This window comes from Emydura macquarii, unplaced genomic scaffold (assembly GCF_026122565.2).
Source record: "Emydura macquarii macquarii isolate MOO-44397 ecotype Brisbane River unplaced genomic scaffold, CSIRO-AGI_Emac_v2 contig_1597, whole genome shotgun sequence".
Classification (NCBI taxonomy): domain Eukaryota; kingdom Metazoa; phylum Chordata; order Testudines; family Chelidae; genus Emydura; species Emydura macquarii.
In genome coordinates this window covers 1,548,257-1,561,358 of record NW_027131734.1, presented here as the reverse complement: position 1 = coordinate 1,561,358, position 13,102 = coordinate 1,548,257, and the positions used below count along the sequence as shown (strand labels likewise).

Below are 13,102 nucleotides of genomic sequence, written 5' to 3'. Positions count from 1 at the left end.
GTGTGTGTGTGAATACATACATATATAGAATTTTAAGCAAATAAAGCAACTTAATTATGTGAGTTTCAAGGGTGCTGGGTGCTAAGCAATCCACATCACCCCATAAAGTCAGTGAGAGCTGTGGATGCCCAGCATTTCTGAAAATCAGGCCATAATTGAACAATTTGTATTGGGGGAAGAACACTTCAGAATGTCACATTGTATAACAAATTTGTCAGTCTGCTTTAAGGCTAGACCTTTTCCTGTGAGCTTCTACTGCTACCTTGCATTTTAGGAGGTGGTTTCATCTCGGCCTAATCTGCCTATCTGCTGTTCTGATGCCATTTCTTCAAACAACTATGACTTCTCAGTTCAGTGAAAGAAATGGCAGGCTTTGAAATTGACTTGGATCCACTGCATAGACTGTTGGAGCAACTGGCCTTGACGAAAGGAAGAAAAAGCTCAGATGTTTAATGATTAAATCTAGCAAATTATTTGATTAAAAGCCACTTTTCAATGTTCTCATTATTCTGAGGGTGGCAGAACCACATCTATTTAATTGCTTCTATTCCCTGCACTGACTGCGGAATTGATTTTTTTTTTTTTTTTTTAAAGAAATAATGTCATGAACAGGACAAGTATGCTGCTGAGCGGTGGGCTTAAACTGCCTCATAGCGATAGAGAACATCATGAACCTTCTAAAGAGGAAAAATCCAGAATGAGAGCAGCTAAGAAAATTAATTTGGGAATCCCTACCCCTACCATTCTCAAAAGTGGGAGTGTCTGGAACTTTATGTAGCTCACATAGAAATGAGTTTAAAAATCCTAAAAGATTGGGAAATTAGCAAAGGATAATAAAGAATTTATGTTTAACATTTGATTAATTAATTTTAAGGCATCTTCTCTTAGTTGCTCACGTAGTTTAAAAATAATTAAATGTGAGAAAATGAACATAAATTGACAACTATATATTAAGCATTTTCGTGATAGAACTGAAAAAGACCATATTCTGTATATGTGAGTTTGCTGGGAATAAGTAGTTGCGTGCAAATGGAATCTTCCCTAGCCCAGCAGATCCTAGGTATCATTCCAATCATTTAAAAAAAAAAATCAGATATTTTGTACCATTACTACCCCGTGCTTTTACACATTGTGCCTTTTCCAGTTTGTACATTCACATTATAAATCTGAACACATATTGCACAAAATAAAGTCCTGTGTTATACTTGGGCACCTGCTATGTATACCCATCTTTTAAAAAAATATTTAAATACAGCCCCGTTCATAGCTCTCTTAATCTGCATCTGGTAAGGTTCCTCCATCTACCAAAAGATTTCAGCACATTAAAGGAGTAGTATACAGTTTAAAGGCCGGACCCTGAGAAGAGCTGAGCACCTACTGAGGCTCTTCCTACCCTTAAACCGCTACAGCAGCACAGCTTCAGTGTAGCCATTCACTACAATGAGGGAATGGATTCTGCCACTGCTGTAGTTAATCCAGCTCCCTGAGAGCCAGGAGCTAGGTTGACAAAGAATTCTTCCATTGACCTAGTGATGGTAGGCTTAACTATATTGCTCGGGGTTATGGATTTTACACATCCCTGTGTGACATAGCTGAGTTGATTTAACTTTTTAGTGTACACCTGCCCTTAGTTCAGTGGGAGTTGCAGGTGCTCAGTAGGGGCCTGATTCAAGACCCGTTGAAGTCAGTGGAAAGACTTCCATTAAGTTCAGGAGGCTAAGGATCAGACCTTAAGTGTTCAGCACCACTTAGGATCAGGTCCACTTAGGTTTTAACCACAGCTGAAAGCAATGATGAACACTGTTTAGCTTTAAGTGGATACAAGTATGAACCACATTCAGCACCTTTTCGAAAACGGGTTAAAAGCCTACATGGGGCGGACAAAATGTAAGACACCAAATGCAAAATAACCTCTTTGGAGCCTGATCCAAACCTTTCTGTGAATGGGAATCTTTCCATTACATTTAGTGTACTTTTGATCAAATCAGTAGGCTCTAACTGTAAACCAGCCTATACATGGATGGAGGAAGAACTGTAATATATTGACAGTGGAAGAAGCCAAGCTGGAAGTTGTAGTAGGAAGGTGATAAATGGATCACGTCAGGGTCATCAGTGTTGTAATCGGTGTGTTGGTCACCGATGTTTATCCATGTAGGCTGCGTGCATGAGTCCCTCTGTAGATGCTGTCCCAGCTCTGCGCAGGTAACCGAGACGGCTCTCACAATCGAATGAATCGACACGACCACAGATTAGCTGAGCAACGAAGGCACCCAGGCCAGGTTTACTGCATGCAGCACAATAAGAAGTGACCCACAGAGTATCTCTGGGTCAGTTTCGTTTAAGCAGCATTACAATGGCACGGCCCAACGGTGGGACTTTCCGTTATCCCCTAGAACGGACACCGGTATTCCTTCTGACACCTTCTTTTATAAATTGTTTCGTACAATTTCGCTTTGCCCCCTTAGACGTAGGTAGTTGCCACCCTCTTGACGTAGTCTAATACCACCTTTTTCCGTTAATTGGCTGATTTGGGCAAAACAACTCCATTTATCCTCTTTTGTCATTTCTATCCATCAAAGTGTCATTTTAGAGAGTTGGTTATCTCTTTGGTGTCAGGATGTCTTGGTGCCTTCTGCACCTGCTATATATTTTAGTAATATTTTGGCAATCTTGCAGTATCAGCACTTTCCTGTGCCAATTTCAGTTAACTTGAGTGACCCCTTATACTCCTGTTCACTCGGCTTTTTCCATTTAGGCCTTAGCTTGTTTTACAGGCCTTAAGCTCTCACTTCTTACTACAGAAGTAAATTAAAGTAAAGATAAGATGTTACAGACTGATCCTCCTAACAAGTGCAAATGGCTGTAAACGGTGCAAAGAAGTGTGTGTGTGTGTGTATATATATATATATATATATATATATATATATATATATATATATAAATGCTGTCAAATCAGAATTATGTGCTCTCTCACAGTTGTGTTAGCATTTCACAGGTAGAAATTATTACACAAGGAGCAAGACAGAGGAGAATCAGACTAGTAGGCTGTATCAAAAGTATTATTATATACAAGGAAATACAATATTTTGCCTATGTACAATACCAGGGTGAGGACTCACTAGGGTTATTACATCCAGTTGGGGGAATTGTACATCTGTGTGAACAGGCATATTTTGGAGAGGGTCCAGAGAAGAGCTACCAAATTGATCATAGTCTGGGGGAGGGGAGGGAGAAAAAAATAAAAAACCCTCATAAGTGGATGAGGAAGGAAAAAAAACTAGAGGGTGGGGGAGAGAGAGACAAAAATTAGAAGGGAAGGGAGAAGGAGACAGAGATGAGGTAGAGAAATAAACTGAATGGGGGGAGGAGGGAAAAGAAGACTGACAACAGGAGGAACAGCTGCTCTGCTAAGATCAACATAAAGCAGGCACTAGAGGGGGACACATCCATCCCTTAACAGATGAAGGTATTGTTCCTATGATGTCAGGGCCTTTGAACAGAGGAAGAAGGTAAAGGGGAAAGATGAGTCCTTTCATCTCTCCTTTCCCAAAAAGGAAAGATTCTCATAAAAAAGTGTAAGATTAAAGAGGCAAGGAGTAAGATGTTTAAAAAAATAAAGGAGCATAAAGAGAGGCTGACATAAGACATTGTGGCAGAATGGAAATGTGTGAAACCTAAAGTTAGGGTGAATAAGGGGAAATGCAGAGAAAAATGAATTTTCATTTTAAGGTGGAGACTGAATCTATTTCTTTCAGATGGTGATACTTAAATTAGAAATAAAATTCATTGGAATAACTTGGTGAAACGGTTTTTTTTTTTGTTTTTTTTTGCAGAAGCCGTAATAGCAGACATTCAGAAAAAGATTACAGATGCTTTTGAAGTGTTTGACCATGAATGCAATAAAACTGTGGATGTCAGGTTTGAAAATCTTTTCACACAGAAATATTACAGAATTTTTTGCAGAGCAAAACACTGCCCTAAATCCTGAATTGCTTTAAAAAGAAATAAAGTTGAAATAATGCCCTGTGATCTTGAGACTGTAAATATTTATGCACGTGCTTAATTTGACTAGTGTGAGTAGTTCCATTGATTGAAGACTAATATTGGATTAGGAGTGGAGGCAGTGGACTGGCTGGGCAAAAAGACTGGATAAAGAGCTGGGGGGAGGGGAGAAATGGGGGTTGGTTGGGCAAGGAGAGTGGGATGACCAGCCCAGGGAGAGGAAGACTGAGATTAGATGACAAGGTGGGTGGGGAGAAGGAGGGACAAGACTGGAACAACATCAGGCTTAGGTGGAAGGTGGGCAGAAGGGTTTATAGCCACTAAAGCACATTCCCCTTCAGAACCTGAAATGATACCCAAGAATGACATTCTGGCATGCAATCCAGACCAATGAGAGGCTGTGTCAGCCTTGTCCTGCAACATGGGGTGCCTCATAATGCTTTGCTGCTGTAGCTCCCAGCTGGACTGCTCACAGATAGGTCACACAGTGAGTGTCTGTATGTAGCCACAGCCCTGGTCAGCAACTCTGACCTCTGCAGCCCATCACAAACACCAGCCACACTCTGGCTTCCAGCAGCCTTGGTTACTATTTGCAGGGTGATTCTAACACACTCCCAATCTTGAATTTTCCTCCAAGATCATGTGTTTTGCACTGGCCAGCCCTTTCCTGGACAGTGCAGATATATTAGGTCTATTGTCCCTCTAAAGGGATCAATATATAATAGTTTGCTATCCCAAATGAATTATCCACACAGTTTGCGACACTGGATTAGTTTTGATTAAAGAATAAAATAAGTTTATTTATCTACAAAGAGGTTTTAAGTGAGTAGAAGTATAAGGCATTTAAAGCCAGAAATGGTTACAAGAGAGAGAAATGCTTCCTAGTCTAAAACTTAATAAACTAAACTTAGTTCAAGATAAAATTCTTACCACATGCTCCCAGCAACAAAGGTTGGCCAAACTTCAGGTAAGGATCTCTCCCAAAGTCAAATAGGCTGGTTTCTTTTGTCATATTAGGTGAAACAGCGATAGATGGATAGGGTGTTTTTGCCCCTCACTTTTATAGTTCAGTCACCCATAGAAATGCATTTTCTTGAGGGTTACCTCTAGATAAAATTCATTCTTACTGTGAGAATGGAGACAAGGATTCTGATGGTGAAAGAAGTTCCATGCTGTTGTTTACTAAAATGAAAATCCATCTGTTCGTACCCCCTTTGTTGCCAAGGAATGGCCATTTGACGGGTGATTGCCCATCAGCCTTGATGACAGCTGGCTAAAGGGGTCAGCTTCTCCTTTGTCTTTTGGAAACAGGTTTATCCGTTCCCCAGACTTGTCTGGTAAACACACATCACTCATGATTTCAGCTTATATTCATAACTTTGTATATATTGTTACTATGTACATCTCACCATGATATTGACCAGCAAGTTACTAGTTTTCAAATGATACCACACAAGTCATATTTGGTACAAAGGTTATTACACTGGTGTGTAGGGTGTGAATACAGGAGTGCATTTGGTCACACCAAGGTTGCCAAGTCTCCGCATTCTTCTTTGAGTGTTTGCTCATGTGCATTTCATGCTAGGTGTGTGTGCACTCACATGCATGGCTGTCGGAGATCTTTTGCTTTAGTGGTATCGGTAGGGCCAGCTCCGGTGCCCCCCGGAGTGCTGCACTCATGCTGTGGTATATGAGGCACTGTTGCCCATATGCCCTCTCCATTCCTTCTTTCTGACAGTGATGTTTGTTGGAACGGCTCTTCTCTTGCATCTGCAAATGTCTAGTGGTGGTCTTATATACTTGTAGTCAGTTGTGTATATAGTTAGTTATACTTAGAATGGTTTTCCCCCTTCGGGACATTTGCCCGGTGGCAGGGCATGCCTCAATCCCCAGGCTTTAAACTTTATCACGTGCCATAAGCCCTTCTCTCTCAATGACCCACATGATTGATGTCTGAAGTCTCTGGGATAGACACACGTGAGAGACAAGTGTAAGATCTGTAAGTCTTCAGGCCAAGGACACAAAAAGATGGATGTTCATTTGAAAGCCCTATTAATGGAGGCAGCACTGAAATTGGCCTCAGAACCCACCCACTTGGATTCGACACCGAACACCTCAACATTGGTGTGGAGCACGTCGTCAGCACTGAGCACTTCATGGCACCATTCGCCATCACCAATGCCAAAAAAGTGGCAGAAGAAACAGTAGGATCAATTCCCTGCATCGAAGAGAGATGAAAAGGTGGATCTGAGTAAAGGATCCACATTGGGCAAATCACTTGCCCAGGAGGGATTGGAGCTGATCTTTCCACCTACAGCCATGAGCCCTTTGAGGGAGCTATCCCTGACTCTTGGGAGCGGAAGGGGACACCTCCACTTAACGGTGCCATCGACACCTGGGGCCTTCCAAGTGGCCAGAGATTTAATGGCCCTCCCTGTGTCTCCTACTGCACCTTTGGCACTGGAACCTGTACGAGCTCCCATCTCCAGAGACAAGCCAGCCATGGGTCCTCCACAATGGGTTGCTGATCAATGCCTCTCTCCTTCCAGGCACTGATCTGTAACACCAAAGCCACAATCTGCAGCCCAGTGGTGCAGCTCCTCGCCGTCTCGGCTCCGGTGCCCGATAAAGGGGAGAGGCTCACTGGGGTCATGTCGGTGGTCACCGTTGCCTTGGCGCCAGTCACCACCACAGCATTGTTCACCAATACCATAATGGTCATCAGACATTAGGCACCGGTCCCTGGTACCGTGTAGCCTGCGTCGTGGCCAGACACTGCCATCCAGATGCCACTCACCTCCAACGCAGCACTGCTCAGGGGAATCTTACCGGAAGTCACCCTCTTCCCAGCACTGCTCCCCAGTGCCACATTGCAGCTACGAGGAGGAGCCTCGATCAGTGCCTCCATGGTCCCAGAGAGGAGAGAGGTTTCCTTCAGGACCCAAGTCAATGAGTGCGCTGGCACTAAGTGAAGGGTTGTTGATGGGAGCCTGGCCTCAAGGACAATGGCCGACCCAGTGGCCACCCTGGAACCTGTGGGGGATCCCGATGGACCCAGGACCTTATTCTTTCCAGTCCTCAGTTACCATGTTAGGGAAGTGGTCAATGGCACTGATCAACCAGGTGCGAGAACCAGCCTCAAGTTCTGATTCTGGCAGCGAGCATCAAGACCCGGAAAGGGAATTCCCCTTGGAGGAAGGGGAGTCCTTGTCCATCCCACTAATAGTACCATCATTATCCTCATCCCCGGATGAGGCTGTCACAAGTCCTGCCCTGCCGTTACCAACAGACAATTTTAGGGCTCACCAGCAGCTCATCAAAAGGATGGTGCCTAGCTTAGGACTGGAGATGGAGGAGCTGGCAGAGCCTCCAGATGGCCCGTTCGACATCCTGGCTGCAGTGGATTGCTCTGCCGGTCCATAAGGGAGTATTAAAGGTAGTCAAAGCCCTATGGCAGATGCCCTCCTCTTTGCCACCCATCTCCACGTGAGCGGACAAAAAATATTATGTCCCAGCCAAGGAATATGAGTACCTGTTCTCCCACCCCCCACCAGGATCTTTAGTAGTGGCTGCAGCCAATGAACAGGACAGACAGGGGCAGGCAAGTTCGACACCCAAGAATAAGGAGGCCAAGAAACTGGACTTATATGGGAGAAAGTTTACTTCATGGCTTGCATCCAATTAGGAAACCAGCTAGCATTGCTGGGGAGATATAATTATAATCTTTGAGACTCGGGGGCCAAATTTTAGGACTCCCTGTCACAGGATGTGAAGCAGGAGTTCACATCTATCCTGGAGGAGGGCAAGTCAGTGGCCAGAGCCTCCCTCCAGATGCACTTGATGTGGGTGATTCTGCGGCAAGGTCGATGGCTTCGGTGGTGTCCATATGTCGATGCATGTGGCTACAATCCTCTGGGCTCTTGCACGAGGTGCAGCAGTCTATTCAGGACCTGCCATTCTAGGGAAATGTGTGATTTTCGGAACAGACTGATAATAGCCTTCACAGCTTAAAAGACTCTAGGGCTACGCTGCGTTCCCTCGGCCTGTACACACCGCAGAGTTCCAGAAGACAATTTTGGCCACCTCAGTCTTTTTGATACTCAGGCCAACCACGTCAGGGATCCTATAGGAGGAGGGATAAGGACAAAGGGTTCAAAGGTCGTTGCCACTCCTTCTCCTCCCCAGCTGCCCAATTGGGCCCTGCGTGACATCAGAGGGGCTTGCAGCAAGCATTTTGAGGGTGTGCCTAAGGATGACATTCCAGGCTAGCCACAGAATCTGTACCCCCCACTTATGCAACCCCTCCCCATTTATTTCTGAAGCATTTATTCCCTTTCCTCCTGTCATCGGCCTGTATCACATCGGACTGCTGGGTCCTCAGTACCATCTCAGAGGGCTATACCCTTCAGTTCTCTTGAGTCCCCCCCCTTCCACCTTCCCTCCCTGTCCCTCTTCAGGGACCCCTCTGATGAGCAACTCCTCATGCAGGAGGTGAGAACCCTTCTGTGGGGAGGGATGATAGAGGAAGTTCCTCTAGATAGGAGAGGGAAAGGGTTTTACTCTCATTATTTTCTCATATTGAAAACCAAGGGGGGCCTCAGACTCATCCTGGATCTGCATTGCCTCAACAAATACCTCAAGAAGTTGAAGTTTCTCATGGTCTCACTAGCCGCTATCATTTCGTCTTTGGATCCAGGGGACTAGTACGCCGCCTTCGATTTGAAAGATGCATACTTTCACATTTCAATTTTAGAAGGACAAAGGAGATTCCTGCGCTTCATAGTAAGCGGTGGCCACTATCAATTTACGGCACTACCCTTTGGCTTTTTTCTGCTCTGAGAGTCTTCACAAAATGTATAGCAATAGTAGTCATGCACCTAAGGCACCATGGCATAAAAATTTACCCTCATCTAGACGACTGGCAGGTTGTGGGCTCAAGTCCAACACAGCCTCAATCTAGTAAGATCCATCTACCAGAGTCTAGGTCTACTAGTCAACAAAAGTTGACTCTGTCTCCAGTTCAATGCATAGAGTTAATCAGGGCCATTCTCGACTCTATGCAAGCCACGGCTTTCCTCCTGGAGTCCAGGTTCCAGCAATGTCAAGCCTGATAATGAGCATTCAATCCCACCTGGTCACGACTGCCTCAGACTGTTAGGCTACATGGCAGTGTGCATTTATGTAGTTCAGCTTGCTCATCTTTGGCTGCGTCCCCTGCAGGCTTGGTTAGCTTCAGTCTTCAGGCCCAATAGACAGAAGCTAGATCACGTGATCACAGTTCTGCAGTCAATCTGGTCATCCCTCACATGGTGGACGAACCCCCACTTCGTACTACAGCAACACTAGTTTCTAATGCCTTAGAGCTTGGATTGGGGGCACACTTCAACAACCTCAGCATGCAACCTTTATTCGTAGGAGGACTGTGCTCTCCGTATAAATGACAGGGAGCTCAGAGCGATCTGGCTCGCTTGTCAAGTATTCCTTCCCTCTCTGGAGGGCAGGATGTTTCAGATTCTGACAGACAATACCAACGCGATGTACTGCATAAACAGATAGGGTGGTGCCCAATCATTATCTTTGTCAGGAAGCCATCTGTTGCTGAAACTTCTGCATTCAGAATGTCAGCTATGTCGTAGCATCAAATCTCTCAAATCTCTCAAGAGCTGGCAGATAGCCTCAGCTGATCTTTCTCATCTCACCATGAGTGGTCTCTTCACCTGGAGGTAGCCAGCATGATCTCCCAGATTTGGGGGACTCCCCAAGAGGACCTATTCGTGTCCAGGCAGAACAGGAAATGCCACCTATTCTGCTCCATCCAAGGGCTCACCAGAGGCTCCCTGTCGGATGCCTTACTGCTCTCATGGGAAGGAGTGCTGATGTATGCCTTCCCTCCAATAGTACTGGTCCACAGAGTCTGACTGAAGATCAGTCAGCACAGGCTGAGGCAACACTGAGGCCGACCTGGCTGAGGCAACACTGGTTTGGCATGTTGCTGGAGCTCTCAACAACAACCCCTTTGGAACTACCTCTATGGCCAGACCTGCTGTCTCAGGACCTCGGATGCTTGGAAGAGGTTTTCCAGTTGCGTACTAGACCAGAATCTTGCCCCATTCCAGGCCTCAGTAGTCAGTCTTGGACTACCTGCTGCACTTCAAGCACCAAGGCCTAGCCCTCTTATTGATTAAAATGCCCTTGGCAGCTCCTTTGGCCTTCCATCCCCCAATCCAGAATAAATCAGTTTTTGCTCACGTCATCACTGGCAGATGCTTGAAGGGCCTGAAAAAAGCTATACTTACAAGTCAGGGATCCCACCTCCCAGTGGGACCTGAACCTAGTCCTCTCAAGGCTTACGGGGCTCCCCTTTGAACCAATGGCAATCTGCTCACTACTGCTACCCTCATGGAGACTTTCCTTCCTGGTTGCAATCACCTCAGCATGAAGGGTTTCCGAGATCAGGGTCCTAATCTTGGGGCCACCCTACACAGTGTTTTATAAAGATAAGGTGCACCTGCCACCCCAGCCTGCCTTCTTACCAAAAGTAGTGTAGCAATTTCACATCAACCAAGATACATTCTTACCAGTGTTTTTTCCCAAGCCATATAGATCCAACGAAGAACAAAGGATGAACATCCTAGATGTCAAATATGTCTTGGCCTTCTATATCGAAAGGACTAAACTCTTCTGTAGGTCAACACAGCTGTTCATAGGAGTGGCAGAAAGGATGAAAGGCCTTCCAGTCTCCTCACAGAGCATCTCCTTGTGGATATCCGCATGCATAAAATTCTGTTTTAAACAAGCAAATGTGCCTCTGCCAGCAACTGTAACAGCTCACTCGACTAGGGCACAGGCCTCATCAGCTGCCTTCCTGGCACAAGTGCTTATCCAAGATATCTGCAGGGCTATGACGTGGTCTACAGTACATGCTTTTACTTCCCATGATGCTATCACCCAGCAGGTCCGAGATAATGGCAGCTTCGTAAGGCAGTATTGCATACAGCACTTCCATAACTCTGAGGTCGCCTCAAGGGATACTGCTTGTGAGTCACCTAGCATGGAATTCACGAGCAAGCACTCGAAGAAGAAAAGACAATTATTAAACTTCTGTAACTCTTGTTCTTTGAGATGTGTTGCTTATGTCTATTCCATGACCTGCCCTCCATCCCCGCCGTTGGAGTTGATGGCAAGAAGGAAATCAGGCGTCATTGGGCCAGTGATGCCTTATATACCGTGGCATGAGCACGGCAGTTCCAGGTGTGCCACAGCCAGCCCTATGGATACCAGTAATTCAAAAAGATCTCTGACAGCCTTGCACATGGGCAGGCACGCACCTAGCATGAAATGGACATGAGCAACATATCTCAAAGAACAACAGTTACGGAAGGCTAGAAACTGTCTTCCTGCTGTCAGCAAATATCTGTGAAATCCACTGTCAAAGTGTGTGTTTCCTCCTCCCCTGGTGTTAGTCTGTGTAGAGGGTGTCAACTTATTACTGCAGTTAGTTTCTTCATTTGCTCAAGTGGCAAATGTCTGTGCTGTGCTGATCTAAAGGGTCCAACCTTGCTGATGATCCACGTGGGTGTCAATATGAAGTCACAGATGGAACTTCCAGTTTTTAAGTTGCGTTTTTAACACCCTAGAAAGTTACACATACAAAACTGTTAAAAGGCCACTAAGGTTGCAAATTAAACAGTTTAAAAGTTTAGAAAATATTTAACCCAAATTTGGCTCCCTTGTATGTGTGCATTATGCTACAGTCTTGAATTAGATGATCACACACTATTTTTCCCACAGGACCCATATCTCGTTCACTGTACAGGATGGACCTGGTTTGGGGGTGAACTAGGATTGTGTAATGAAGGAGTCTGTAGGACCCGTGCATCATTTGTTGCAGAAGTTGGAAAGTGTGTAGTGGTTGAGATGGGAGGTTCCAGGAAGAGAGAGAATAATCTGGTTTCTTGGTTAAGGCAGCTGATTGCCACCTTGGAGAGTTGGAGTTTATCCCTTCCTCTACCACAGAGTTCCTAAATGATGTTGAACAAGTCACTGAAGCCAAACTTTTTCACAGGTGGTCCCTAATTGTGTTCTTCATTTTCTTGGTGCCAAACATGAGATCCTGAGGTCTGATTTGCAGAAGTGCTGAGCACTCACTACTGCAACTGAAATTAATGGGGGGGAACTGTGCTTTGAATATATAAATATATAATGCTAAATATTATGAAAAATCAGGTGCTAGATTTCTCAAAATTAATAGACACTTTTGACCTTAATCTTTCTGTAAAATGGGGATAATGTCACCCGCTTCACTTCACCAGGGGTGTTTGTGAAAATTCATTAATATATGTGAAGCTCTCAGATACTACCGTGATGAGCTCCATTGAAAAGCTCATGAGGAAATAAATATATTTTCAGAGCAGGGTTTGAATAGTGTGGAGTGAATAAGGTATGGGGTTCATGCATGGAACAATGATGACAAAACAAAGTATTGAATAGCTCCTCTTTCAATGAGCATTGTCCATCCCGTGCCCTGAATGAGACAGGATAGTGGTGCTAAAAATGGAATGTGATCAGGTAATTAAAGAGTGTAGCATAATGCATACACACAAGGCAGTCAACTAAAGGGTATACAATTAACCTTAATTGTGCATTCCCTAACTTTTGAATGCTTGGCTTTGCAACCTTACATTCTTTTAACATATATATTGTTTTATATAATAAACACAGGATTGAGTTTCAGAGAAGAGACTTCAGAGATAGCTATAGGCCATTGTCGTTAACATTTATTTTGTTGTGTTTTCATTATTCTTTTCATGTTTTCACTAGTGTGGATGCACTGAATAGTTGTTTTCACTAGTGGAATCTCATCAGTTCAGTTACCAGAAGTTCAGTTCTCCAGTGTAAACACAGCCAAGGGTGACTGGAGAGCTAAAGAAATTGACATCACAAGAGACTGAAGACTGAAAGATTGAAATTGATAGTGGAAGAGATTTTTATTCAGATTGTTTAAAACCCCCTTTTTTCACCTCTGTTTAATGTCAGTGTCCAATAAACACTGGAGAAAAATGTTTTTTTGTTTTTTTTTTTGAAAGATTCAGCACCTCCA

The 13,102-nt window shown here is 44.5% G+C and overlaps 1 protein-coding gene across 5 annotated transcripts in view; it reads left to right on the top strand.

The window, feature by feature from the left end:
- The window catches only part of EFCAB2 (EF-hand calcium binding domain 2), a 40,697-nt gene that overhangs the window by 13,071 nt on the left and 14,524 nt on the right, over positions 1-13,102 (top strand). For 4 of the 5 annotated variants that reach the window (XM_067555276.1, XM_067555280.1, XM_067555278.1 and 1 more), the window contains exon 2: positions 3,834-3,918. The exons of the other annotated variant lie outside the window; for it this stretch is intronic. In XM_067555276.1, coding sequence (XP_067411377.1) covers positions 3,834-3,918 — 85 coding nt within the window. The remainder of the gene's footprint in view (positions 1-3,833; positions 3,919-13,102) is intronic. 5 annotated transcript variants of the gene reach the window in all.